This window comes from Platichthys flesus, chromosome 24 (genome assembly GCF_949316205.1).
Source record: "Platichthys flesus chromosome 24, fPlaFle2.1, whole genome shotgun sequence".
In the NCBI taxonomy this organism is placed as follows: domain Eukaryota; kingdom Metazoa; phylum Chordata; class Actinopteri; order Pleuronectiformes; family Pleuronectidae; genus Platichthys; species Platichthys flesus.
Genome location: NC_084968.1, coordinates 6,313,277 through 6,341,189, shown reverse-complemented (window position 1 = coordinate 6,341,189; position 27,913 = coordinate 6,313,277). Strand labels below are relative to the sequence as shown.

The 27,913-nt window shown below is 40.4% G+C and overlaps 3 protein-coding genes, 2 long non-coding RNA genes and 10 other non-coding genes across 15 annotated transcripts; 1 reads left to right on the top strand and 14 right to left on the bottom strand.

Moving 5' to 3' along the window:
* The first annotated feature begins 960 nt into the window (after positions 1-960).
* Positions 961-3,650, top strand: arl2 (ADP-ribosylation factor-like 2). The gene is made up of 5 exons (XM_062384219.1): positions 961-1,170; positions 1,452-1,562; positions 2,279-2,441; positions 3,042-3,122; positions 3,255-3,650. The coding sequence occupies exons 1-5, from the start codon at positions 1,106-1,108 to the stop codon at positions 3,387-3,389; spliced, it is 555 nt and encodes a 184-aa protein (XP_062240203.1). The 5' UTR covers positions 961-1,105; the 3' UTR covers positions 3,390-3,650.
* Positions 3,651-4,809: 1,159 nt separating this feature from the next.
* Positions 4,810-7,914, bottom strand: LOC133950053 (uncharacterized). Its single transcript, XR_009920223.1, has 10 exons — positions 7,846-7,914; positions 7,665-7,720; positions 7,362-7,404; positions 7,101-7,168; positions 6,785-6,832; positions 6,550-6,582; positions 6,143-6,193; positions 5,839-5,966; positions 5,187-5,246; positions 4,810-5,015 (listed from the first exon to the last, which is right to left on the bottom strand). It is a non-coding gene; the product is annotated as an uncharacterized LOC133950053 (long non-coding RNA).
* On the bottom strand, positions 5,084-5,155 carry LOC133950369 (small nucleolar RNA SNORD31). The gene has a single exon (XR_009920257.1). It is a non-coding gene; the product is annotated as a small nucleolar RNA SNORD31 (small nucleolar RNA).
* On the bottom strand, positions 6,040-6,112 carry LOC133950368 (small nucleolar RNA SNORD31). The gene has a single exon (XR_009920256.1). It is a non-coding gene; the product is annotated as a small nucleolar RNA SNORD31 (small nucleolar RNA).
* LOC133950372 (small nucleolar RNA SNORD22) lies at positions 6,238-6,359 on the bottom strand. The gene has a single exon (XR_009920260.1). It is a non-coding gene; the product is annotated as a small nucleolar RNA SNORD22 (small nucleolar RNA).
* Positions 6,656-6,724, bottom strand: LOC133950364 (small nucleolar RNA SNORD30). Its single transcript, XR_009920252.1, has one exon. It is a non-coding gene; the product is annotated as a small nucleolar RNA SNORD30 (small nucleolar RNA).
* Positions 7,915-12,372: 4,458 nt separating the features above from the next.
* LOC133950052 (uncharacterized) lies at positions 12,373-15,696 on the bottom strand. Its single transcript, XR_009920222.1, has 10 exons — positions 15,614-15,696; positions 15,001-15,034; positions 14,729-14,772; positions 14,331-14,370; positions 14,073-14,140; positions 13,758-13,805; positions 13,519-13,551; positions 13,062-13,112; positions 12,768-12,885; positions 12,373-12,601 (listed from the first exon to the last, which is right to left on the bottom strand). It is a non-coding gene; the product is annotated as an uncharacterized LOC133950052 (long non-coding RNA).
* Positions 12,668-12,737, bottom strand: LOC133950370 (small nucleolar RNA SNORD31). The gene has a single exon (XR_009920258.1). It is a non-coding gene; the product is annotated as a small nucleolar RNA SNORD31 (small nucleolar RNA).
* LOC133950366 (small nucleolar RNA SNORD31) lies at positions 12,957-13,028 on the bottom strand. Its single transcript, XR_009920254.1, has one exon. It is a non-coding gene; the product is annotated as a small nucleolar RNA SNORD31 (small nucleolar RNA).
* On the bottom strand, positions 13,202-13,325 carry LOC133950371 (small nucleolar RNA SNORD22). The gene has a single exon (XR_009920259.1). It is a non-coding gene; the product is annotated as a small nucleolar RNA SNORD22 (small nucleolar RNA).
* Positions 13,629-13,697, bottom strand: LOC133950365 (small nucleolar RNA SNORD30). The gene has a single exon (XR_009920253.1). It is a non-coding gene; the product is annotated as a small nucleolar RNA SNORD30 (small nucleolar RNA).
* Positions 13,963-14,026, bottom strand: LOC133950362 (small nucleolar RNA SNORD29). Its single transcript, XR_009920250.1, has one exon. It is a non-coding gene; the product is annotated as a small nucleolar RNA SNORD29 (small nucleolar RNA).
* LOC133950363 (small nucleolar RNA SNORD26) lies at positions 14,596-14,669 on the bottom strand. The gene has a single exon (XR_009920251.1). It is a non-coding gene; the product is annotated as a small nucleolar RNA SNORD26 (small nucleolar RNA).
* An 868-nt stretch (positions 15,697-16,564) lies between the features above and the next one.
* sb:cb1058 (uncharacterized protein LOC394209 homolog) lies at positions 16,565-20,974 on the bottom strand. Its single transcript, XM_062384081.1, has 3 exons — positions 20,844-20,974; positions 19,221-20,005; positions 16,565-18,045 (listed from the first exon to the last, which is right to left on the bottom strand). The coding sequence occupies exons 2-3, from the start codon at positions 19,923-19,925 to the stop codon at positions 17,896-17,898; spliced, it is 855 nt and encodes a 284-aa protein (XP_062240065.1). The 5' UTR covers positions 19,926-20,005; positions 20,844-20,974; the 3' UTR covers positions 16,565-17,895.
* A 2,284-nt stretch (positions 20,975-23,258) lies between these two features.
* b3gat3 (beta-1,3-glucuronyltransferase 3 (glucuronosyltransferase I)) lies at positions 23,259-27,588 on the bottom strand. The gene is made up of 8 exons (XM_062384431.1): positions 27,434-27,588; positions 26,970-27,072; positions 26,248-26,428; positions 25,969-26,152; positions 25,716-25,877; positions 25,532-25,618; positions 25,076-25,279; positions 23,259-24,791 (listed from the first exon to the last, which is right to left on the bottom strand). Exons 2-8 carry the CDS (start codon positions 27,061-27,063, stop codon positions 24,693-24,695), a joined length of 1,011 nt encoding a protein of 336 aa, XP_062240415.1. The 5' UTR covers positions 27,064-27,072; positions 27,434-27,588; the 3' UTR covers positions 23,259-24,692.
* Between the last annotated feature and the right edge of the window lie 325 nt (positions 27,589-27,913).

The following is a 27,913-nucleotide window of genomic DNA, read 5'->3' as shown; positions in this document are numbered from 1 at the left end:
ATACCTGTCTCAATTCATCACTTTACACAATAATATTGACTTTTGCACACTCTGTTTACATATTCTTACACTCATAGTATATTATATTATCTATTATTATACCCTTACTATATATCATATATTATATCATACTCTTTATACTCTTTATACATTCTTTGTATGGATAAGTCTATATACACATATTTATACATGTGTACATGTTGTTGTTATTATTATTATATTTTACTATTATTATTATTATTATATATACTGTTGCTGCTATTATTACTATATACTGCTATTATTATATTGGTATAATTACCTTCATATATAAATATATATTATATACTATATATACTGTACTATTTTTATATACTGTCTAACAACAACATTATCATTATCATATTATCATATCATCAGTACTTACTTACCATCATATGCCACTGCACCTTATCAACCCATTTATCTAGTGTTTCTGTTTTTATTGTTTCTACCGCAATATTTTATATTTTATTTGTATTTTATTTTATTTTATTTTATTTTATTTTATTTTATTTTATTTTATTTTATTTTATTTTATTTTATTTTATTTTATTTTAATTTATTGTATTGTATTGTATTGTATTGTATTGTATTTTATTGTATTTTATTGTATTCAAATGTACCGGCTGCTATGACGACTTAATTTCCCTTCGGGGATGAATAAAGTAATCTATCTATCTATCTAGCATATGCTCTGATGCTTTTACACCACAGAGGCTCACAACTCAAGAAAATGTTTTGAAGTAGAAGGAGTAAACCCTAACCCTATTCAGTTTTAGTCTACCCCCCCCCCCCCCAGACCTAATAAAAGATATATATATATATTATTATATAAAAATAATACAATGAAAATACATTTTCATAAATCGGTATCTCATTGAATAAATTACAGCTGCCTCCAAACAGTGTCGCATCACAGGCAGCTGCCGTTCCACTCAGTGGCAGTTCCTGTTGACAGCGGAAGTGCATCGACGAGCTGCTTCTGTCACGATTGGAGTTTGCCCCTACTTACTGGTATGCTGAACCTCTTTCACGTCAAAGCTAAGTTATCACAATACAAACAGCAGAGCGGGACGAGTCGAAGATGGGTTTACTGACGATTCTGAAGAAGCTGAAGCAGAAGGAGCGAGAGATGCGGCTCCTGATATTGTATCCTGCCTGTAACGGGTTGTTTAGCTTAGCAGCTAACATCTTCCATACGACAACGTTAGCACAGCTTCATTTGCGTCCAAAACGTCAGCATCGCGGGCCGTAGCTTCATATCAGCCCGGTAATCGGTATGATGGTCCACGGTTCTGCTGTGTGTGGAGTTTGTTGCGTACGTGTTGTGCTGTATCATGCTACACGCTAGCTGCGAGCTAAGAGTGAGTCCTGTTCGTCACGTGTGTGTGTTATTGTTGTTATTGTCATCTTTAACGTGGCTCGTGCAGAGGTCTGGACAACGCGGGGAAAACAACCATCCTGAAGAAGTTCAACGGCGAGGACGTGAGCACCATCTCCCCCACGCTGGGCTTCAACATCAAGACACTGGAGCACCGAGGGTAACACACAAACACACACACCCACACACTCTGCAGGAACATAGCAGGGCGTGACACTCATTCTTCAGGCCCCTTCCATACATCACACATTGCACAATCTTTACCGAAAGGTCGTTTTCAAATTTATCCAATTACTATGTCACTTCAGAATATTGATCGTGCTATGACACTGCCACAAAGCACTGAATCACTTCCTGCAAGTTGAAATGCCTGCTGGGAAAAAGGCCTATAGCTATAATAATTTGTTGCACAAGATTCTGGTGCACGTCTTAAAACATGAAGGTCGTCCATCCTCACTGCTTCTGCATATATCTGTCGAAAGTCCCTCATACACAGGGTGGACAAAGCAAGCATCTGCCTGGGGCCCCTAGGCATGAGGGGGCCCCTGAGAACAGCCGAATAGATGGATCCACAGTTAGCAATAATTTGATGAGAACCCCTTTAAATTCTATGATTAGCTGTGTAAAAGAGACAACAACAAAACTATATTCGAGTTCACAAAGTAAAGAGAATGTGGCCCAGACCACCTCCGAATTTTATCAGATCACAGGACTATCACACATCATTCCTTGACCATAACACAGGGGGAACGGAAATGTCCTGGTTTGGTTCAGAATCAGTTGCTTTATACAGAAATTTCTTGTTAATTTGATCAGAATATCTTTTTCTAGTCTTACTATAAAGTCCTCATGTTCTCTTATGCATGTGTTCTCTAGGTTCAAACTGAATTTCTGGGATGTAGGAGGTCAGAAGTCGCTGCGTTCCTACTGGAGGAACTACTTTGAGAGCACAGACGGGCTGCTGTGGGTGGTGGACAGCGCCGACAGACTCAGACTGCAGGACTGCGGACAGGAGCTCAGTAAACTGCTAAAGGAGGAGGTGAAGTAAATAATACTGGTGTTACAAGAGGGTATTTGCTGAAGTTGAAAAATCTAACAAAGCACTGAAGACTGGTCCCATAAAAGCCCCATACAAGGAATACCAATGTCTTAAAGTTGACATAATTATATATAGATATGAATATATATATAAATGTATATATTTATTATTATTATATTGTTTCCTGCAAGTCTCAACCGCTGTGATCAAGACACTTTTGAAGGAACCTTATGGGGTTCAGTGATTATTTTTGAATAATCTACACAAACGTATCAGTGTAATATATGTCAAGCTTGCAGTATCTTAGTATTGACTTTATGAAAACATGAAACTGGTGGAGACTGGTTAGCTGTGTGCATACCAACAAGGTAACACATCTCCTTCAATATGTCCTCAAGTGCTCAGACATCTTTACTCTATTATCTGATAGTTAACGGTTTCTCTTTAGTCTATTTTCTGAAAGTTTCTGAAGCAGTGCACACTCAGAGACCAGTGCGAAATCCCAGTCTTGTTATTTTCCAGTTAAGGAGCATCAAGCTGCTTCTTTGCATTGAAAAATGTCTGATAGTGTTCTCGTCCTTTTTTCTTTCCTTCCCGCAGAGGTTAGCTGGTGCAACACTGCTGATATTTGCCAACAAACAGGATTTACCTGGAGCTCTGACTAAAGAGGCGATTCAAGAGGTGACATTTACATTCACATTGAAAGGATCCCTTACTGTGTTCAGAATTATTAGTGCTGTTTCTATGTCGTATTACACTTAATTTGTCTAGAATTGGCACATCAGAATCTATGTTGTCACTTTGTCCCTGCAGGCTCTGGCTCTGGACGAGATTAAAAGCCATCACTGGTGCATCGTTAGCTGCAGCGCGGTGACGGGAGAGAACCTGTTAACGGGCGTGGACTGGCTGTTAGACGATATCGCTGCGAGAATCTTCACTGCCGACTAATGTGTGTTTATAAACCAGGGACACAATTAAAACACAGTGGCCTCCTGGGTTTGTTGATGTCTGACATGACTCCAGAATGCCAGTAGGGTTAAGAAAAGCAGAAGTGTAAAAAAGAGTGGATTCTCAAATTGAACAAATGATCTAGACATACAGACACCTGGAGGAAATGTATAATATAATTTAAGCAATGTAATGACCCTTTTTATACTAAGTTGGTGCCTCACATGTTATCTACACAATAAAGGTAACTCATGCACTATACAGCTAATTTTTTTGAGTCTCTTTTAAGGGGTCATCTTCTTAACTGACGCACTTCATTGCCACAACCTCAGTGTCTTCACTCTAACTCATGCTGTTTGTGTAACTGCTTGTAACCACAACCAACATCCCATGAGAACTGATCTACATTTCACTTTGACCATTTTATTTTACAGTTCATAAAATGATTCACATTCTGTCCAAATAAGCTCAACATTTAACAGTGGATCCTCATGAAATGTTTCAATACACCCGAACAGACTGAATATTTGATATGGAAGCTCTTCATGAATCCATGTTACTGAGGCTGGGTTTTTGTTGTAACATTTAAGACCCATGTCAATTTTGACTGATTCGATTAGAACCAGAAGTACATTCACTTCATAATTTTAAGGTAAAGTCAAGTAGCCACAGACAGGGTTCATACATTTTGACGAATGGATTTCCATAACCAAGCATTGTGAATCTCGGTGTATTCAGGAAAAATGACAGTAGTATTTAGGCAAACTGAGAATTCCAAAGAATACCTTAAATGAGACAATATTTTGAGGTTCTGTTATAACCCATGGCATGTTCTTTTCATTTGTAGCCAAGCATGGTTAAATCTATACTTCTCTAGCATAGTTAATTACTGCATCTGCCTCCACACAGACTTCTAGAATTAGTATGAGGCACATTTCTTTTAAAAGCATATGAATTGTGTAAAACTCAGCATATAAAAATGTATGCTAAGTCTTTTTCAGCCCTGGAAATAAACATTTTACAATTCCATGTCCGTAGGAACCCTGCAGGGTACATACCGCATACCACTCAATTATAAATTTCAAACAAGGAAGTGACAATACACATTCTGCAATTAAGCCTGTTTTAGTTTATTACAGCAGGCTGATCCTTGCTTAGTTAAAGAACAATGCAGATGTAACAAGTCAGTCTACCACCAAACCTATAAACTAATATTTGAATACAAGATTCAAATTTACAGTAATGAATGTTCAACACCTCAGAAAACTTGAGCGCAAATTGGATTTGAAGTCTAGTTCCCGTATCTAAGGCCAGGCTGATGGAGGTGCAACATAAAACTGCAGTTTTATGAAAAACAAAACATGTTTCAACATTTCACATCAGGAGACCACTTAACTTCTCCCAAATGAAAAACAAAAGCTATAGTTAGTAGAGTTATTTTATTGGGAAGTGCTGGATTTTACAATACACCTGAAAAAAAATTCAGAGCTGTAGGAGTTTTTATAACTCCAGAGATTTTGCTTCAGATTTAACGTGCAGTCTAACTATACACACGATATACATCTTCCTCCAGATTTTAATTTGAAGACCGAACACACGGCAGATCCTTCCAGGCCCATCCAGACTCTGCAAAATAAGCAAAAACTTAGAAATTGATAGAAAACTAACGACTTAATGTTTAATGCTGTTCAAAGCTTTGATCAGAGAAACCAATCAGTCATGAATTTTCAGACTGGGGCGGTAACAAAAACTCATCATTTCCAAATCATCTCACTTCTCCCAAAGAGCAATTCTTACCAGATATTCCACTGCAATCAGGAGAGCAATCCAAAGATGAAGCCATAGAATTCAAGTGACCTGAAACATCAAAGTCATACATTCATCAATAAAGGCCAATGCAATCACGGTACACCATTTAAAATGGTCAGGAATAAGTCTCGTCCAGAAATCAGGGTCCTCAGTGCCGTACTGGGTCAACAGGGAGAAGGGTCTGACTGGAGGATTATGGGACAAGTCTAAAACCCTTGACTGCCGAAGACAATCAGCAACACAATCCCAGAAACAGTAGTGATAATAGGGTTGGGTACCCATATCGCAAGATACCGAACCAAAAATTAGACCTTGGTGCAAGGGCTTTGTTCTGAAATAGATGGCATGCTTACAGTCAACATCACATTCAGATCTTGTTGCACATGTTAGCTACGCTTAGTAGACTCCATGTAACGCAAGCTCAGTTGCAAGCTATTCCTACATCAGGTCCATGTTTGTGATTTATTAAACACAATTCCATTTAAAAAGGAAATGCAGCCAACTTGAAATGGCAAAAGATACAGTTTAAATAGAGGCAAGCACCGTGTTAACAGCCATTGGTCAATTTAAATTTTAACTTCCAATATGCCACGCAACAAAAATGTAGAGTCATTTATCCTTTCACAAATCTGTTACGCACCAGAGCCATATTGATTAGGCACAATCAATGCAAAAACGATAGCCAACCCTAGAGATGTACAGGCTCATTAACCTGCAGCACAGTCACACCTGTGGCCGCCACTGGAAAGTGAGACAGCATCTCCAAGCCTGCAACGAGAGAAAGGGGTTCATTAATCCACTTTCACTTGTTTAAACGGCAAGATATTTTATTTCTCAACTTTTGATCAGAGAAAACCAATCAGTCATGAATTATCAGACTGGGGCGGTAACAGAAACTCATCACCTCTACTCATCATAAGTGACAGCACAGATAAGACACTTACATCTGGGACGGGCTTAGTCATCACTCCGATCTGTTCCATGTTGGCTTCATCCTAAAATATGGAATAAAGATTCAGATTCGAATTATCTGCTTACATCCCAACCCTGTTGGAACCCCAACGGGTCTTCCCCTTATTGCCAAGGCAACACCAGTGGGTCCACCTTTTCAGGTTCTGGCATTGAAAAGGCGTAAGACGTGTGCGGGTGTCATCACATAGGAAACCGCATGAAACACTTGACTGATCGTATCTTGAATTTACAATTGATTGTTTTCAGAGGTTGCAGCTCACAGCAAATACAACTGATTTTAATATTCCAATCAAAACAGTGATTGTTTAACAGCCATCTTAGTATTTGACTGACACAAACTTGAACCTGCCTTTTCACACTTTCCAGAGGACAGACTCACCTCGCTCAATGAGGGAACTTTCTTCATCAGAACCTGTGACAGACAACATGTTTAAGGTTGAGGAACAGAATTGTGAGGTTTTATGCTGCAAAACATTGACCTTCGTAAGTGTCAGATTTAGATTTCTCAACAGCAGTTCAGACGAACGAGATTCCAAATGTATCTCATCATTTTCAGTCGGCCTGGGACCAAGTCCAATATGTATAGATTCTATAGTGATGACTTAACATCTTACCCTCAATGGGAACACGCCAATCGTGATGCTGAAGCGTCACCGAATCATCTGTTGATGCAAGACAACGTTCAATTACAAGAATCTAAAGGAAAAACCACTGATATGTTTTAAAGTTACACTGCATGTAGACTGTTTATAGCCTTTAGTCAAATCATGTTGCAAAATTTAAAGTAACAAAGTCATGAAAGAAGTTTTAAAAAGATGCAGTTTCTCAGTTGTTCGTGTCGTTTCACATTGGTTCAAAGTGAGCTAAGGTCATCATCATTGGAACTGCATCATCTTCAAAGTAACAGGCAGGGAACAGAAAAATACACACCAAAAGACTCCATTGTGAATCCTCTCCAAGGTGCTGAAGGCGCATCCTTCCTCAGTTAGATCACACACCTGTTGACCCAGAAAACACAGATCAGTGCACAGCCTGCTTGGGAATTTAACATCGTTCTACGTAAACTCAGGGTAATCAGATTAAAAGATGGCATCACTTTATTCAGGCATATGCTTGTCTTTAGGTTTAATCATCATGTTTAAAAAAAACACAACTCTGATCATTTGCAATTGATAGAAAATAAATTCTCACCATAGTGGGCTTTCCAGCTGCTTCGAAGACCTAGCCAGCCAGCCTGCAAAGAAACTCAGGGTTAGACAGATGGAACTACATCTGCAGTTTAATATTTAGCAAAACTATGTAAGAAACGTGCACCTCTATCAGAAAACAATGTGGTCGCTTAATACTTAATTTGCCTCCTGAGGGGGACAAAGCAAACATCTCCTGTCTCTGTTTATGCTTTTTCACAAATCTGTTATGCACCAGAGCCATATTGAATAGGCACAATCAATGCGAAAACCATAGCCAACCCTAGAGATGTACAGGCTCATTTACCTGCAGCACAGTCACACATGTGGCCGCCACTGGAAAGTGAGACAGCATCTCCAAGCCTATAACGAGAGAAAGGGGTTCATCAATCCACTTTTATTTGTTTAAACAGTACCTACAAGTTCTATATAACAAGTTAAATCTAACAATTGAATGAGGCGGAGCAGGGAAGGGCGAGAAGTCTTACCTCGATCAGACGAGAGAAGGAAGTGAAAGATAGAACCGGTCCGTCTTCTTTTTATCTCCGGCCTGACGGACTCCTCCCATCCGGTGAACCGGAGAGAAACCCAGGCTGATTATTCCCCCAGCTTCAAGTAACTCTGGATAAATTAAGCAAAACAAAAAGAGAACTCTTTTATGTGTTTTACAAACACTGTTTTCAGAACAAAAATAAAAACCTTATTAAAGATACGGTTTATCCAGCACAGGATAAGAATCCTGTGCTGCGTCATTTCCGTTTAGAAAAAGTAATCTTATTCACATCCACAAGATGGCAGCCTTAGTGAAATACTAATATATTTATAGCAGCAGTTCAAGGATTTATATCCTGCTACATTTATACACCATAAAATGATCTAAGGTTAAACAACGGCTCATTTTGAGGAAATTAATATCTTGGATGATATATGCATGGAAAACATGAACCACATTTACTTTTTCCAAGTGAATGCTCAGCATTTTCGAAAAAATAAACGAGCCCAACATTGTGTAGAAATACACCAGCACATCAACCCGTATTCGGTTATTGTATATTACAGTTTTTCTCCATTGCTTTGGCTCATTTCACAAAACAGAAATTACATTCTCAGAGCTCTAAGTGCAATTGGCAAAATAGCCCATATGGTTCAGCACAACTAAATGGATCACCTTCAAAAGGTCATATCTAACCCAAAAAAGTTAACTCAAGTTTCAAAACCAAATCATTTTCTCATATAAATAGTCAGTGCCCCCAAAATGAAAAGTTCCTTCTCGATTGCTGTGGCTCATCTCTCAGAAAAAAAGGACATTCTCAAAGCTTTAAATACATTTGCCAAAATAACATAGATGGTTCAGCAAAACTCCATAGCACACCTGCAAAAGGTCATATCTCTCCCAAAACAGCCAACTCATCAGTCAAAACTCAATCCTTTTCTCATACAAATAGTCAGTGCCCCCAAAATTAAAAGTCCCTTTGGCATTGTTTAAACACTACAGGTCAAAATGTTTAGATGTTTTGTCAGTATGGCAGTGGACCATAGAAATATCCCTCATGCGAACATTTAAATCTTGGCTCAGTCCTTTGACACTGAATACTATTTCTTTCCAGAATACTATGTGTATCAAACAGAAAAAATATTAATTCAAGGTTTCACATAAAATACTTTATTGCACTCATACTGCCATGGAAATTGTTACAGTAATTTCCATACATCATGCTTACAGTAACAGAAAATGTGTACGGCACTATATACTGTCAAACAATAAGCACATCAAAACTAATATTTGGCATAGTGAGATATGACCTTTTGAAGGTGATCTATGTAGTTGTGCTGAACCATATGGGCTATTTTGCCAATTGCACTTAGAGCTCTGAGAATGTCATTTCTGTTTCGTGAAATGAGCCAAAGGAATGGAGAAAACTGTAAACTTACTGTGTGATCAGATGTTGGAAACTCAACCTTGATTACTAAAGTTCTAGTTGCACCTGAAAATTAAGCCGATGATCAAAGATATCCTTATTACAGTATATACCATGATTTTTTTTCATGGTATTGTGTGCCTGAAAGATTTTGACAGTAGAGCGAACTATTGTGCAGGTGATGATGTACACTATGCCAACACTATGCAGAGAATAACCACTTGACTGAGAAGCGACAGTCAGTTTGGAACCGCAATATATATTCAATTGGTAATTGGGCTAACTGAGGGCAATTGTACCTAACCGTTTGCAAAGGTGTGCTAAATCATTTGAAATTTGTGCAAGCTGTTGGAAATTGTACTTGTCATGTGCTAGGATGTGCTAATACAATTGCAATTTGATTAAAGGAATGAGATATTCAAATCTGTTGTGAACAAGTGCCCAGTGGTTTGGAGGTTTGCACGTGTTGTTTTGAGAATGTCATTTCTGTTTCGTGAAATGAACCAAAGCAATGGAGAAAAACTGTATTATTGTTAGTGTATTTATCTTAAATGAAGCGGTGAAGTAAATAATACTGGTGTTACAAGAGGGTATTTGCCGAAGTTGAAAAACCTAACAAAGCACTGAAGACCGGTCCCATAAAACGCCCGTACAAGGAATAACATCGCTTAAATTTGACAAAATCTACAAAATTGTAAAAAAAAAAAAAAAAAAGAATTGATGGATAATGTGTCCATCAACTTCTCCCCGTTATCTGGGTCCTGGTATCAACAAATTAAAAGCCCTCCACTCTCGTATACAGATAGGAATATATATATATATATAGTTTCCTGCAAGTCTCAACCGCTGTGATCAAGACACTTTTGAAGGAACCTTATGGGATTCAGGGATTCTTTTTTGAATAATCTACACAAAGGTATCAGTGTAATATATGTCAAGCTTGCAGTATCTTAGTATTGACTTTATGAAAACATGAAACTGGTGGAGACTGGTTAGCTGTGTGCATACCAACAAGGTAAAACATCTCCTTCAATATGTCCCCAAGTGCTCTGACATCTTTACTCTATTATCTGATAGTTAACGGTTTCTCTTTAGTCTATTGTCTGACAGTTTCTGAAGCAGTGCACACTCAGAGACCAGTGCGAAATCCCAGTCGTTATTTTCCAGTTAAGGAGCATCAAGCTGCTCCTTTGCATTGAAAAATGTCTGATAGTGTTCTCGTTCTTTTTTCTTTCCTTCCCGCAGAGGTTAGCTGGTGCAACACTGCTGATATTTGCCAACAAACAGGATTTACCTGGAGCTCTGACTAAAGAGGCGATTCAAGAGGTGACATTTACATTCACATTGAAAGGATCCCTTACTGTTTTTCACTTGTGTAACTCCCCAGTCTTATTAGTGCTGTTTCTTTGTCATATTACACTTAATTTGTCTAGAATTGGCACATCAGAATCTATGTTGTCACTTTGTCCCTGCAGGCCATGGCTCTGGACGAGATTAAAGGCCATCACTCGTGCATCGTTAGCTGCAGCGCGGTCACGGGAGAGAACCTGTTAACGGGTGTAAGGGAAAATTCAACAGACCAGGTGTCTCACTACTGTGGCCTTGGCAGACTGGGAGTTTGCTACAGCGGACGGACACAGCAGATAGGCACTGAGGAAGATTTCATATCTTTTTCATATTAAATTTTATGAAGCACCTCTTTGTATTAATTCTGGCAGGTCTTCTTTTTCTCATACTGTCTTGCGAAACACCTCTTCGTATAAGTCCTGGCTTTTTCACCTTCGCAGCCAGTTGTTCCATCCTGAGCACCCGTGCTTGTTGTGTATCTCTGCAGAGATTACTATTATAAAGACTCAATGGCAACTCCAGTCTGATTTCATTATTTCAAATCTCAAGATGAATTTTCCATCACATTGGAGTGGACTGGCTGTTAGACGAATGCGAGAATATTCACTGCCGACTAATGTGTTTATAAACCAGGGACACATTTCAAACACAGTGGCCTCCTGCATTTGGTGAAGTCCTGACATGAGCAGAAGTGTAAAAAAAAAAAGTAGACTCAAATCGAACAAATGCTCTAGATATACAGACACCTGGAGGAAATGTATAATATAATTTAAGCAATGTAATGACCCTTTTTATACTAAGTTGGTGCCTCACATGTTATCTACACAATAAAAGGTAACTCATGCACTATACAGCTCATTCTTTTGAGTCTCTTTCAAGGGGTCGTCCTCTTAACTGATGCACCTCACTGTTGAATTCATGCTGCTTGTAACCACAACCAACATCCCATGAGAACAGAAGATGTACATTTCACTTTGACCATTTAATTTTTAAGTTCATAAAATTAATCACATTCTGTCCAAATAAGCTCAACATTTAGCACAGGCTTCTCATGAGATGTTACAATCCACCTGGACAGACTCTGATATGGAAGATCTTCATGAATCCATGTTACTGATGCTGGGTTTTTGTTGGCTTAAAGTTACATTTCAGACCCATGTTAAGTTTGATGTATGCGATTAGAACCAGAAGTACATTAACTTCATAATTTTAAGGTAAAGTCAAGTAACCAGACAGGATTCATACACATTTTAACCAATGGATTTCTAAGACTTTAAGTCAAATTTCCATCGCCAAACAGTGAAATCTTGTATACATGAGTGACAAAATGTATCTAAGCCAACATTGAGAATCCCACAGCATGTCTTAAATTACAATAGCTGGAGGTCTGTTATAACCCATTTGCCTGTTTTTCCCATTTGTATCAAAGCATCATTAAATCTACACTTCCCTGGCGTATGCCTGCTTTTATTTTGAGCACATTTCTTTCAAAAGCATTTGGATTATTTAAAACTCTAAATGAACGACAGAAATATGACAAGTTCGATCACTTTTCCAGTCCTGGAATAACATTTTGAAATTCCATGACCGTAGGAACCCTGCAGAGGTATACCACTCAATTATACATTTCAAGCTCAAAGTGGATTTGAAGTCTAGTTCCCTAATCTGTTCTTAAACACAAAATATGCATCAACATTTCCACATCACAAGACCATTGAATTTCTCCCAAATTAAAGACAAAGGCAGGAATTCGTAGAGTTGTTTTATTGAGAAGAGCTGGATTTTACAATACAGGATTTTTTTTTTTTTTTTAATAACTCCAGTGTAATTGCTCTGAGTGTGGTAAAAGACTTAACCTAAAAGTTGAAATCTAAATACACATGAGATGTCATGCAGGAGAGAACCTTTAGTTCTACTGATTTGATTTTGAAGGCCGAACACATGGCAGATCCTTCCAGGCCCAGGTTCAATCCAGACTCTGCGAAATAAGCAAAAACTTAATTGATAGAAGAAAAGAAACTTAATGTTTGTTACTGTTTAAAGCTTTGATCAGAGAAACCAATCAGTCATGAATTTTCAGACTGGGGCGGTAACAAAAACTCATCATTTCCAAAGCATCACTTTTTTTTAAGAGCAATTCTTACCCGATATTCCACTGCAATCAGGATAACGATACCCAACCCTAGAGATGTACAGGCTCATTTACCTGCAGCACAGTCACACCTGTGGCCGCCACTGGAAAGTGAGACAGCATCTCCAAGCCTGCAACGAGAGAAAGGGGTTCATTAATCCACTTTCATTTGGTTAAATGGCAAGATATTTTATTTCTCAACTTTTGATCAGAGAAAACCAATCAGTCATGAATTATCAGACTGGGGCGGTAACAGAAACTCATCACTTCTACTCATCATAAGTGACAGCACAGATAAGACACTTACATCTGGGACGGGCTTAGTCATCACTCAGATCTGTTCCATGTTGGCTTCATCCTAAAATATGGAATAAAGATTCAGATTTGAATTATCTGCTTACATATAAACTTCAAACCAGATTTTTTAGTCACTAGGTTAAGGCAGTTTCCAGTCAGACTGTTGGAACCCCAACGGGTCTTCCCCTTATTGCCAAGGCAACACCAGTGGGTCCACCTTTTCAGGTTCTGGCATTGAAAAGGCGTAAGACGTGTGCGGGTGTCATCACATAGGAAACCGCGTGAAAGACTTTTCTGATAGTAGCTTGAATTTACAATTGATTGTTTTCAGAGGTTGCAGCTCACAGCAAATACAACTGATTTTAATATTCCAACCAAAAACTGTGATTGTTTAATGGCCAGCTTAGTACTTTACTGACATACAAACGTGAACCTGCCTTTTCACACTTTCCAGAGGACAGACTCACCTCGCTCAATGAGGGAACTTTCTTCATCAGAACCTGTAACAGACAGACAACATGTTTAAGGTTGAGGAACAGAATTGTGAGGTTTAATGCTGCAAAACATTGACCTTCATAAGTGTCAGATTTAGATTTCTCAACAGCAGTTCAGACGAACGAGATTCCAAAGTTATCTCATCATTATCAGTCGGTCTGGGACCAAGTCCAATATGTATAGATTCTATAGTGATGACTTAACATCTTACCCTCAATGGGAACACGCCAATTGTGATGCTGAAGTCGCACCGAATCATCTGTTGATGCAAGACAATGTTCAATTACAAGAATCTACAGGAAAAACCACTGATATATTTTCAAGTTACACTGCATGTAGACCGTTTATAACCATTAAATCAAATCATGACGCAGAATTCGAAGTAACAGTCATGAAAGCAATGTTTTAAAAAAGCAGTTTCTCAGTTGTTCGTGTCGTTTCACATTGGTTCAAAGTGAGCTAAGTTCATCATCATTGGAACTGCATCATCTTCAAAGTAACAGGCAGGGAACAGAAAAATACACACCGAAAGACTCCATTGTGAATCCTCTCCAAGGTGCTGAAGGCGCATCCTTCGTCAGTTAGATCACACACCTGTTGACCCAGAAAGTACTGGTCAATGAACTGCATGGAGTTCAAGTCAACATTGTTCTACGATAACTCAGGGTAATCAGATTAAAAGATGGCATCACTTTATTCAGGCATATGCTTGTCTTTAGGTTTAATCATCATGTTTAAATACACAACTCTGATCACTTGAAATTATATAGAAAAAAATTCTCACCACAATGGGCTTTCCAGCTGCTGAGACCGACCCAGCCAACCTGCAAAGAAAGTCCGGGTTAGACAAAGGAAACTAAATCTGCAATTTAATTTGAATATTTAGCAAATTTTATAAGAAACGTTCACCTCTATCAGAAAACAATGTGATCTTAAATTTAAACTTAATGTCTCCTGAGGTCTTATAGCTCATGGGGATTTACTACAGGTCTCATCGAGATCCATTTTGACCAAACAATATAGCCACAGCTACATGGTGGAGCCCATGTGCTGCTCAGAATCTGGTAAAGGAGTTTCTTCAAGGCTGATTCAGTAAGAGAGAGTTCTGGTATCATCACAGCAGCACATAGGGCTCCTGAACAGTACTATACAGGAGGTACGGAGGAAAGTAACGGAATTTACCCTAGATGGGTCCCGCATGTTGTCTTGCCACAGTCTGCTGCCACCTGATGGAGAAAATATATTAGCATTTCATGGGAAAATGACTCGAACGTGCACGGTTCGATTCAGCAGCTTCATGCTCCTCAGTATTTAAAGATAAGTTTCCTCAAAGAGATCAGTGAGAGAGTTCAAATAAGTCATCACTGTAGCATGAGGCTCGAACGATACGCCACGACATTCAATTAACTTTATTAGCAAGAACAATCCAAGTTGAACTAAAAAATCGTAATCACCTGTGCAGCAAACTCGTCCTGGTGCTTTCTCCATCTGGAAGCACAAAATGGAGGAAACAAGAGACGTTAGCATGGGTACACGTCTTCTGGGCGGCCAACACGTGACTGCGGAGTGCAACGTGTTCAGGCCCACGCGAGTTGGCAACATGTTTCTTTAAAAAAGGAACAGTGGCGTCTCACATCAGAAATATATAAGTTCATTCACAGTCATTCAGTTCAGGTCTGTGAGTATCATCATTGAGAGACACTGCCAACTATCAGGCCACGCGTGCAGCGGCCATTACACAATACTCGCTTTGTATAGTTGTACGACAAATGCCACATAATGCATGAAGCAAACATGTTGCAGTTCGTGTACATAAAGTTTTTCACACGATAGTGTGATGTTTAAGGGATGGATGGTAAAGGATTGAGAGGCTGCACCTTTCTAGAGTCCACCTAGCACAGTAAGTTGCTAGCTAATACGCCAAAAAGCAGCGTTTAAATGGATCATTAAGAGTAGCTACAAGTTCTGTATTGACTACAGAACACATTATCAAAAGTACAAGTTCTACCTAACAAGGTAAATCTAACAATTACACGAGGAGGAGCACGGATGAGTGAAAAGTCTTACCATGGCCAGATGAGAGAAGGAAGTGAAAGATAGAACCGGTCCGTCTTCTTTTTATATCCGGCCAGACAGACTCCTCCCATCCGGTGAACCGGAGAGAAACCCAGGCTGATTATTCCCCCAGCTTCAAGTAACTCTGGATAAATTCAATAAAAACAAAAAGAGAACTCTTTTATGTGACTTGAACTCACTGTTTTTCAAACAAAAAGAAAAACCTTGTTAAAGATACAGTTTATCCAGCACAGGATACAAAAAAATCTCTGTGCTGCGTCATTTCCGTTTAGCAAAAGTAATATTATTCACAACCACAAGATGGCAGCCTTAGTGAAATACTAATATATTTATAGCAGCAGTTCAAGGTTTTATATCCTGTTACATTTATACACCATAAAATGATCTAAGGTTAAACAACTGCTCATTTTGTGGAAATTAATACCTTGGATGATATTTGCATGAAAAACATGAACCACTTTTACCTTATTTTGCTGCTACAGACAAGTGAAGAGTACACATTTGCGAAAAATAAACTAGCCAAATATTGTGTAGAAATACAGCAGCACATCCACAAGTATTCAGTTATTGTAAATTATTAGTGTTAGTGTATTTATCTTATTTAATTATCTGTCTTTATTTCTTCTTCTTTATCACCTATTCAACTACCCATATTTATTTATTTTACAAACAAAGGAATTCTGACTCTGGATATCAGGGCATTCACTTTCTGAGTTCCTGCTGTGAGTTCAGTGGATTCAAGTCGAATCTTTGTGTGACTTTTGATGCTGTTCATAGTTTCATGGAAACTGTTGACATGGTGTTGCGTTATGATGGGGTGAGGCTGTGTGCGTGTGAAGCCTCACTCATTATGATTCATCCATGGAATCATAGCTGTGACATCAAACGCAGGCTGCTCAGTTTATCGTGTCTCCTTATTTATTAAAATGAAAATAAAACCAGTAGAATAAATTCAGTCTTTATTTGATTAGGATACAAAATAAAATATATTATATATTTAAGAACAGTCATTCTTACATGATAAATTATCTCCTGTGACCTTTTCTGTTTATTTTTTCAGGGATGTCTAAGTACACTTGAGGCAATATTAAAAAAAAACAAATACATAGTAGTTAGCAGGAAATTAAACCAGGTCTATTGTAAACATGTATTTATTACATTAAGGGTCAGTCATTAAATCTTCTTAAATACTGTTTGACATGTAGGTTGGGGTGGTTTTCAAATCTGAGCACTTTTTTAAAAGAGAAAAATATGATGCACATATTCAATCAAACAATCGAAAAGCAGTGGATGCTGTTGCTGTGTTCACTACAGGCTCATGCCCCGGCTATAAGGTTATCTTTCTCATTCTCTCTCAAACACACCATGCAAACACTCTCCTGTCTTGTTCCATCAGGTTAAATAACCCTCACCAGAACACACACTGGGATAAACTTTATCTCACAAGGAAGTCAAACACTGTCCACCTGACATTGCTTGTGAATTTCCAACACACATATATATATAAAAGGAGGAAAACCTGTGTTAAAACAGGTTAAAGTTGATGAAAAGCTTCAATTTCCCCACAAATATTAACGCAAATGTTAGGGTTTTAATGATTGCTGGCTGCATTTGTATATTTGTTCTCCTCTCTGATGATTGATTAGCTGCCTGGAATCAATAAAATACGCCGATTATAAATGTGAACATCATCAAAAGTAAAGTCCACTGACCAGTCATCATTACTCAGAGCTTTCCATTCCCTTTGCTTACACGTCAACATTTCTCAAGTTTCATAGTGCCAAAACAAAGGAAGCAGAGATTATTCGTATTCCAAGTTCTTAGTCGTGGACTGGAGCAAAGACGTTAAGACATTGGGAGCAAAATCAGAAATCAGCAACGTAGAACAAGGGAACCAGACACAGCCAAACTCAGTCACAGAAAGACTTTAGAATTCAAACCAGTCCCATAGACTTCAATGTAAAAAACAACCATCTGGCTCCTTCAGCTCCTACAGTGAAACCGTACATACACAGTTTGTGTGCAAAGTAATTACCCCCGTCCGATGAAAAGGCCGTTAACTTTATGGTGAGTAATTAAGACTCAGTAACTACCATAAATAATTAAATATTTCGGAGGCCTAATGCAGGACTCAAACATATCTTGTGGCTATAAAATTCCCGTCCGATGACACAGTCGTAACAACCGAGGTTGTCCATCACATATTCAGTGTGATCATGATTTGAACCAAGTAAATATTAGAAATTGGTAATCGTCCATGTCAGACTCCAGAACTACTGGAATTCAGCCAACACGGAGTTGTGCTGCTGCCTTTTCTTTAATGAAGGCGAAGGTGGCGAGGATGACGTCACAGGTGTGAGCGTGACGCTGTACAGGTTGGTGATGAAAGCCTCCCAGCCGCGGCGGAACGCCCGGTCCAAGGCCTGATGGGAAGAGGAGGGTGAAGGTTAACAAAGTCAGATATACAGCAATAAGGTTGACCTAGAAAGGATCGCTGTGTGAGAATGAAAAGTGTGGGCAAAAGATCTCATGAGCATGGACAAGGATGGACGACATGAAAGCTCCCGAAAGTGAAGGCAAAGTGTCTAATTCGCCCCCTGGTGGCTGGCATAGGTAAAGGTCAATAATCCAGTTTAATCAATGTTAGTGGATTGGACATGGATGAAACTAATAGGCCAAAACACATGTCAAATTATAATTTATTAGGTTAAGTATTTTTAATCACACTAATGCCATAATCGGCACAAAAGATCGCAACGTTCATATTCAGGATATTTTGCTTGTTAATCCTCTGGTGGCCCAACATCTTGGGATTCACTGCTCTATGCCGGTTGTTGGTTATGTTTTCCCCCTCAATGATACTCAACCAACACTTCATGAAGAGGATGCTTGATTGTCAATATACCCTTATCACACTCGCCCTCATACACAGAAACTTCTGTTCCGAGGAGAAACTCGCTGGAGGTCAGGCTGTGAGGCCCGGGGTCGGAGCTGATTGGCTAAGAGCAGTGGAATGTTTTGCTGGTGTGGGTTTAGAAGGCGGGCCGCCGCCGCCGTACTTCGCCCCACTGATCAAGAGATGTGACACGGGAGGTACAGGAATGTCACCTCTGTGCTTGTGCTTCCACGGGAGCAGAAAATCTTTAGGCGCGTGAATCAGGTGAAGGTACAGAGTGCACACGCACACCACTTTGAACTGCTCTACACGTATGAATGAATGAAACCTCTGCTCCTGCTTCATTTGCTTACTTGTCATTAAAAGTGACGTAAAGGAAAACTCCCGTTGGGGGAAGTTACTTAATATGTTGGTGACATGCACTAGTGGCTGCTGTACTTTGACCCCAGTGGCAGTCTGTTATTAAGCTGATATGATGGTTTCCCTGGTGATTAATAGCCCAGTATGCAGAGTGTGGAGGAGAGAACCTTACCCTCTGTTCCACAACCTTTGAGGACTTATGTAACATTCAGGGGATTAAAGTTTAACCAGAAGGGGGAGGCTCGACATGGAATTTATGTTAATATAGATAAAGCAGAAGTTAATGGGAGGGAAAACAAATAGAACCAATACCTGAGTCGCTTTTTCTCTGTTCTCTCTCACCTTACGATAATTCTTCATCGTGGTCCTCTTCACCACCTTCATCCCCTCCTCCTGCTCTATCTTCATTCTCCTTTCTTCATCTCCCTCCTCCTCTCTCCCCCTCTTCTTGTCTCTGATGAGGACCTGGTCGTCCTCGTCAGCCCGTGCCGGGAAGTGGACGATTGTGGGCTCCTTCCCGCTTCCTGCCTTCTCATTTTCTTCCTCTGTCTTCTTCAGCTTCTCCATCTCGACCTCGATCATCACCCTGGTGCCCTCCAGGACGTGGGGGTCAGCCGGGCTCTCCGTGGTCAGGCCGGGCCTCTCGTCTTGGGCCACGTCCTCGTCGTTTCTCCCTTCCTTCTGCTTCCTCCTGGAGCTTCTCCTCCACCTGCCGCTGAGGCGGCTGGGTTTCCTGTGCAGGAGTGTCTCACCATCGTCCTCAATCAGGCCTTCATTGAAGTCAAATGCCTCAGCCTCTTCCCTCTCTTCTCCTCCAGAGTTGTGCACCACACTTGGGGCCGGGGTACTCATGGATTTCCCTTCTCGGCTGCTGTCTTCCACGCAATTCCCACTATCCCCTGCTTCACTTCCCCTCACCTCCTCCCCTTCTACAGTGGCCTCAGGCTCATCAAGGCGACCGTAGAAGCCGCCGGATTTGTCCAGAAACTTCGGGGCGCGGATGGAGCTCCTGGTTGAGCTTTTCCTGGAGTTCTTGCCGATTGTCATCTTTTGTCTTTCGTTCTTGTTTCTCTTAAGCCTCTCGTGTCCTCTGTTGCACTCTTTCCCCTCTTTTCTTTGGGTTACCTCTGAAAAAGAACAGAGATTAGCTTAATACCATTACATAACCTGGCTTTAAACCTCGCTCTTTTGGTCTCCGTCTTTCACACTCACAAACTTAATCATTTACTAGCAGCCATGAGAGAATTTCATGTGAAACAAAGTACAGGGAAGGGGATAGATGCATTAAATGAGAAATGTCATGAGTATATGGTATTGGCATTTTTTATGTCAGTCTGATTTAGTTGATCTGCTGTGATTAAGGCTGATTTGCACCCATAGTTCTACTATTGTTATGTGTGCCTGTGCATGTGTGTTTGTGAGTGTGTGTTAGCCCAAAGGTCAGGGTCAACGTTGCGTTGTGTTATGATGTGATGATAACTAAATTTTAAAGATGAGAACAAAGTGTACATGTTAAGATAAACACATACACATGTGCACAGACACAAACTCAGACTTTGACTCTGATTTAACCAGTCGTTCCCTGAACTCCAGACAAAATCAACAATGAACATGTTGACTTGTCTGATTTCTGGGAGATGGAGACAGACAGAATCCACTCAGTTCGACAAGAATGAGGAGGGGTCGAAACGCAAAAGTCAGTGGGGTCAATGACAAAAGAAAGATGGAATGAAGGAGAGAACAGCATGAAACCAGATGATTGATCGGGACAATCAGTAAAAAAAGACTGAGAGAAAGAGAAGAAATAATCAAACAACCTGTTAATCATTCTAAGAATAACTAAGGCAGCTGTTAAGTGAATACTACTTCATTTACTCCAATATAATTACTTCTAGACACAATACGTAGTCTACACTAGCAGTGAGCAAAATGAAGATTGTTCAGATAAAGAGAAGCACGTCTTACCTGATATCTTGCTGTTTTCTTCCCCACTGTGAGTGTGTGTGAGAGAGAGTGCGTGTGTGTTTCAGGACTGGTGAGCACTTCACCAGTGCTCCTTGGTGGGTGACTGAGCGCTGGGAGCTCAGGATACTCCCCTAACACACAACGTCACGTCTCAACCTGCACTCCTGTCGTCATCAGAGCGAACGACCACACACACACACACACACACACAAAAACACACACACACACAGACACACGCACACGCACAGTAAAAACCCTCACTAACGAGGACCTTTTGTCTTTCTCTCTCTTTTTGTCTAACTCTTTCTGCTTAACCACACACACACACACACACACACACACACACACACGTGTCCTCTTTGCATCCTTAAGCACACATTTACTTAAAGTTATGAAATCTATAACACCAATTAGAGATGAAGGGATAAATGCACTCCGTCCTACACATCCTTGTACACACACACACACAAACACACAAAGGGGTTCTCAACAAGTGCCCAAAAGGTTTAACTTCATTCCACCGCTACCACTGATATCATCAGCCGTCAGTCATTAACCATGAACGTCCTCAGCCTGCAGCGTACAGACGTGACTTTGCCTCAAACACACAAAAAGATGTTTTACAGTCAGTGTTCCTAATGCGTCTCCTTAATGAGGTTTAACATTACCAAGTGTTTTTTTTTTTAATCCCAATTAGGAAAAGTCCTCAGACATTCTTGAAATAGTACTTTTTATACAATCAAGATGTAACACATGTAATACACACACAAACGTGTAGTTGATAACATTTATAATTACATAATAGTTAGTATGTATAGTATATATCTCAGGTTAAAAATGGCTTTTAGTAAAATAGGATCAACTGCTTTCTATAAGTGTGTCAAAAACACAACGCTTTACTGACAAACAGATATATGCTAAAGAAAAGAATGTGTGTGGGCGTGTAGATAAATTGGCCGAGTGCGGTTACTGAATGTTTGGACGTTAAACACTGTTTGGGTGGGTAGGGTAGCAGTGTGTGTGTGTGTGTGTGTGTGTGTGTGTGTGTGTGTGTATAATCATTTCTGTAATCTCTTCAGGCCCTTATCCAGCATAAACACTGAGCTTGTCAGGACCAGTAGACTTCGTTGGGACCAAAGACTTGTTCTAATGAGGGAACCATGTAAGATTAGGTGTAAGATTTAAGTTGTATTAAGGTTATGGTTAGGGGTAAGGCATGATTTAGTTATGGTTACTGTTAGGGATAAGATTGTGCTCAGGCTGTACACATAGATTGTGAGTCAAGGAAAAGTCCTGATAGGAATAGTCACACTAATCTGAGTGTGTGTGTGCAATTATCCCTATCCTAGTTATACTTAAGTCAGCTTGGGCAAACACACCTTGTACGTGCACACACATACATACTGTGCAACTGGGAAGACACGCAAACATTTGGGCACAAACATACGCATGAATGAAGGGTGATGTGTGTTTTTTTATGGATGAAAGTGTGACAGTGTAAGTGATGATAAAAATGTAAAAGTTCCAGACAGGAATTGTATCTATTTAAGTCTAGTCTACAGTTGTGTGTGTGTGTGTGTGTGTGTGTGTGTATAAATGCACTTTGAGTGAATCATCGTGGATTCAGCTCTTAGTCACCCCCAGGTATACATTCATCTTGCCAGGCCTGTGTGAGTGTGTGTTTTGTGATGAGGCAGACTCTCGCCTGCCTAACACTCCCTTTATGGTCAACGAGCGGGCCACTTCCCTGCAGGGAGGGCGTATCAGCTGCCAATCACACAGCCCTGTAAAGAAGCTCAGCTGTGTTGAGGTCAGAGAATCCCTCCCCACCTGTGTGGGAGAAGCTGCTGACGGCGGTGGATGCTGGGAGCAGGTTGCCATGGCCTCCCTTCGAGCAGGGACATGTCATGGTCTTCGGTTGTTTGTGCGGTGAAACGGCAGAGGATCAGACAGAGAGGACTGAGTGGGGCAAGTCGAGCGTGACACCGTTACGTCCCATCTGTGCCTCGGGCTGGTGAAGTGTACGAGCTGACACACTCAAGACAGAGAACAGGTGTGCTGCCGGCTGGGCTTCAGATCAGGGAAACTGAGGAGCAGGTTGAGACAGATGACGGACTTCTGAAGCGAGTCAGCGTTTATTAAACAGGACGACCTCATAATCCAAAATGTGACAAAAGAACATTGGTCATGAATACAGGAAAGGAACAAAGAAAACCTGACCGTTGCTACAAATTTGACATTTCATCTGCAGCAGCACAGAAAGATTAGATCTGTTTTAGTTTGTATTATTTCAAAGTCAAACGACAATAAGGTATTCATAAGATATACAACTTTTTAACACATGAGCCCAACAGGCCCTGAAATTCAAGCAAACTTCCTGAATTTTTCAAGTTTGAAAAGAGGCAAAGAAAAATATACGTTTCAAGCAACTAGGTTTATTTTGCAGAGCACGTAGAGACATGATCACATTTTACGTAGAGAATATTACAGTAATAAATACATTATACACCAGTGCAGAACTGACTTACAGGCACTAATTATACAGAAGCAGACACAAGCTGTTTTTAGAGTATACTACAACAGTAGGTGAGGAGAATCAATGTTTGATATCTGAGGATGTTGTGAAAGATAATCAAGCCCACAGCGTAGTTTGATATATACATAAAAGCTTTTTCTTTTCAAAATACTGCAAGTGTAAAGTAATATTCCTATTTAAGGGAAATTTAAGTGCAAATGTAACATGGACGCCATGTTTTGAATTGTGTTATTGCATAAAGGACTTAAATGTGTGTCAGTGGTGCTGTTCTGGATGGATTCCACAAACTAGGTTTCTAAACAGCATCAGGAGAAGCATTCACATATAAATACTTGAGAGAAGAAGCTGTTGTGTTATGATTGTGGGTGTGGGGCCATTGCATCTCTGTATTTGTTATGTTTGTGTTGTGGATTAGTGTCGCAAAGTTTGAGGTATGAGGGCATAATAAAGACAAGGCAGCAACCAGTCACTAGGATTTGTTTACTGTTTTGTTTTTGTGTGACTGTTTGTGTCATGACGCTTGTTTACGTTGAAAGCACCTTTGTCCCACATTAATATGTATAAATAATATGATCCTGCATCTGATGGTGATGTCATTTTTTTTGTCATGTGACTAAAAACACAGCTCTTAAGGCTGAATTCTGACTTACGGATACTTATTCCACAACTATAGAGGCCATGCATGAAGAAATACTCCACGTCAACTGCGTCTCAGTGAGAGAATCAGTCAAGATGTTTGAACTGATAAAAGCTGAGGACAGATGCAATCAAAAGAGGAAACATAGACACGGATGGAACCAGACATGATGTTGACGCTGCCAGGAATGAGTGATACTAACAAATCTTTTTAATAAGAAAGCCTGTTCCTTGAAATGTACCAGTGGTGCAAGTGCATGGCTTTGCAAAGATTTTAAAAACTGGCGCCCCCATCAGGCAATTGTTTGAACACTTTCTCTATACAGCTAAAGAAAGATTTTTCACTAACTAAAACAAAAGAAAACCCTGATATATATATATATATATATATATATACACACACTAACATACAGTTACAATAACACACCCTCATTCAATATATACACACAATGCAAATTTGACAACACGACAGAACAAACAAACATACAACAGTCATAACCAGATTAATTTAAATATCGCCTCTAACAGATATTTTTCAGTTTTACAGTATTTACAAGGCAGGGCTGCATATGCAGCATTGAACAGCAGAATGAAATATCAATGTGTGGGTGCGTATGTGTGTGTGTCTGTATGCGTTTTTGTGTGTGTGTCTGTACGCGTTTTTGTGTGTGTGTTCCTCAGACCTCCACAGCAGGGTCTGAACCCAGTCCCTGAGCCTGCAGAGCATCCTCTCTCTTCATCTTCGGTTTCTCTGTCCGAGTGTGCCACACCAGCACCTACAAAGTGCACGCACACACACACAAATAACAAATACACACAATGAGTGGGTGTCAAATACTACATTTTGTAAATCCTGCAAATTGGAAGTCGTTGCAAATTTCCCCGACACAAATCTCTGCTAGGTTACATCCAAACTGCTATGTTTTAGTCTGAAAACTAACATGTGAAATACTAACACACCTGAAAATGCCTATAACATGACCAGTTGAAAAATGCAGAATTTAACTAAGAGATGAAGATCAGATATAAAACCAAAGTTTCACAGTTTAGTCCCTCATACCTTTGAGCAGTTGTCCGCTTTGGGCTCCAGTTCATCCATGGTAACCAATCCCTGAAGAAAGCTGCTTTCAAGGAAGCCCATTGGTGCCTCTCCATCGAAACAAGCCTCTGGATTGGCCAGGATCAGTTTGAGGGACACAGCAAACCCGGCCATGTCCATTGGGAAGGGGCGACTAGGACGCCAGCCGGTGTGGAAGCGAATCACCTGAGTAGAATTAACACAAATAACACAAATAAGAACTGGATTGTTGACAATAATTAAGTTGATAAGACATTTAAAAGCAGCATTAAAGAAGACTTAAAGAAGACTTTAAGAAGTTAAAGTAACAGTCACAGACACATTTTGTTTAGGATTTGTTTCATTATCAAAATTATAATTTTCAGGAGCTTGCAGTTGCTTATTCAATCCTAGAGCAGTTCCTTCTGGTCCACCATCAACAAACTAGGAAGCACTCACTTTTCCTCCTTCAATCACTGGCCTCTCATATTTCATCCCACCGACCAGCCCCACAGGCCACACAGATACTCGCTGGGTACTCCTCATCTGAGACAAGACAAGAGGAGATTTTTAAGGTTGGACACATGCATGGTGTCACAGCTATAAACTTAGTAGAAATCACAAGCATATTTGCAACATCCACCTCTTCAAATATCTGCAGGCTATATGTGTTGTCGTCATCCGCGAAGTAAACCACTCCCTGCTGGTTATCGCCACCTGGCTGAGCCCTTCTGTCCTCTCTGAGCCACCGTAGACCCTCATTCCTCTGCTCCACTCCACGGGGCTTCAGCCAGCTGGGATCACCCTGAGGAGCAGATTAAAAAACAAAGAAAACAATACATAATGTGACAGATTGAGGGGATTTTAGTCTCTACAGATCACCGGACTGTACCCACCTCCTGGAGTTTGCGGTCCTTGTTAGTGGGCATGTGCAAGTGTGTGAAGGACAGGCCGCTCTTCACCAGGAGGTCTGACACCAGAGGTGTCTTATGAGGAGAGTCTTCCACCACAATCCAGTGGAATTGAGGAACGTGGAGGAATGTCTGGGACAAACGAGTAAGCTCAGCTTTCTGCACCAGCCTGGACGGACAGAAGATTAGAAGAAGGGTGCGTTTGTGGGTGAAGGGGGATGTATAGTAGCAAGAGGGGGTGGAGATGGGGGAAAATAGGGCTACCTTGCGTATGTGGGGGTGATGACAAAGATTGTTGGCAGAGAGGGCTTGACTTCCTGTTTGCTGGGCTGTTTGGTCGCCTCCGACTTCCTCATCTGCTCCTGAAGACGATGCAGCTCCCCCCGCAGCCGAGATATGGTACGGTCTTTGGGCAGGTCATGCTCTGTGCAGTCGCAGCGTTGACCTGCAAAAGATCAGGGGGGTGAAAACGGAACACTGTAGAGGGAGTTTAGAATATTCTTGATTTTTACGTGTAGAATGGGAAAGTATTTTGCTGTGGATATTGTGAATCCAAGAGTAATGCTAACTGTGTCGGTTCATTTCTGACCTGAACTTATGAACATATTCATGAGGAACAACCAAGACGGGACTGTGTTCAGATCTGTTATTAACATTCATCCCGAGAGATTGGATCATAAGTGGAGTTTTTAACCAGTTAGAGTTTACAGTTGTGTCTGTTGTGTGTGTGTTGGAGAAGGTAGCTGATGAAATGGAAGAATCCACAGATCTACAATGAATAAATATTTTACCCATTTGAAAATAGTATCAATAATGGTGATCAATGAATCAAAGTATAAGCACGGAGAAGTGTTGAAATCGAGTCATGCGACACTGTAGCAACTGTAAGCTGCCTTGGCGTGATCTAGGACCTGTACTTAACGCTGACCCCTTAGAATAGCAGACTAACACCAGGTCTGAGTGGGGTCTACGTGCTGACTACTCACCCAGCTGCATCAGTGCATAGACGAGGCCCAGGAGGGAGACCATGAAGTAGAGCACGAACACCGTCTTCAGCTTCAGCTTCATCCTTGTTGCCATGGTGACCAGCTGAAAGGAGGACATGTCAAACGACATAAGTCACATCGTGATGCTCTCTAAGGATTCTTTGATTCTATTTCTTTGTCAGGCTTCGCTTTTAGCCTTTGGACGTGCAATGATGTGAAATTCTGTTTCTCATCCAGCACTCAACACTTAGCTAACTAGCTAAGAAGGCTAATCTCCCTGCTCAACATTACATTTCCTGTCAAGTCGAGTGTAAAACGTTCAAGCTAAACATGTTAAGGTGTTCGTACGAGGTGAGCTGACCTAACGCTTTAAACTGGGGATAACCCTGTGCGAGCTAAGCTATGTTAGGCTAACAAACAAGTTTTCACAGGAAATAACTCGAGTGTTATTTTCATGAGCTCACCAGCGGCGGGAATTCGTGGAGGAGGAGAACGAGCGGCTGGAATCATGAGCCGAGAAGTTCATGTCATGTCGGACAGATGGAAGCAAAAGCACCTCAGTGCATCACAGCGTCCATTCATTCCGTTTAGCTAGGACACAGAAATGTACCAACATCATCCGGTTTCGGTGTACGGCTGTAAAGCGTCCCATCGGATCGTAGGCAATCCCCTATAGTTCCACATAAATCCTTCACAACTGTCAGCAAATGATTCCCGTGTTAATAACATAAATATCATGAGCTCCATGTTGGAATTGTAATATATTCCAATTTTATTACCAGTTCTAATTGTTAACCTATCATTTATAAATAAATATAGATTCCCATATTTCAGATTTTGGATTTATACTTTCCATTTCGGTGCTACACCGTTAAGAGTCCCCCACAGAACAGGCAGCGCTAATACATTATCCTCATTAACGTTAACCGCACAACAGGTCGGTT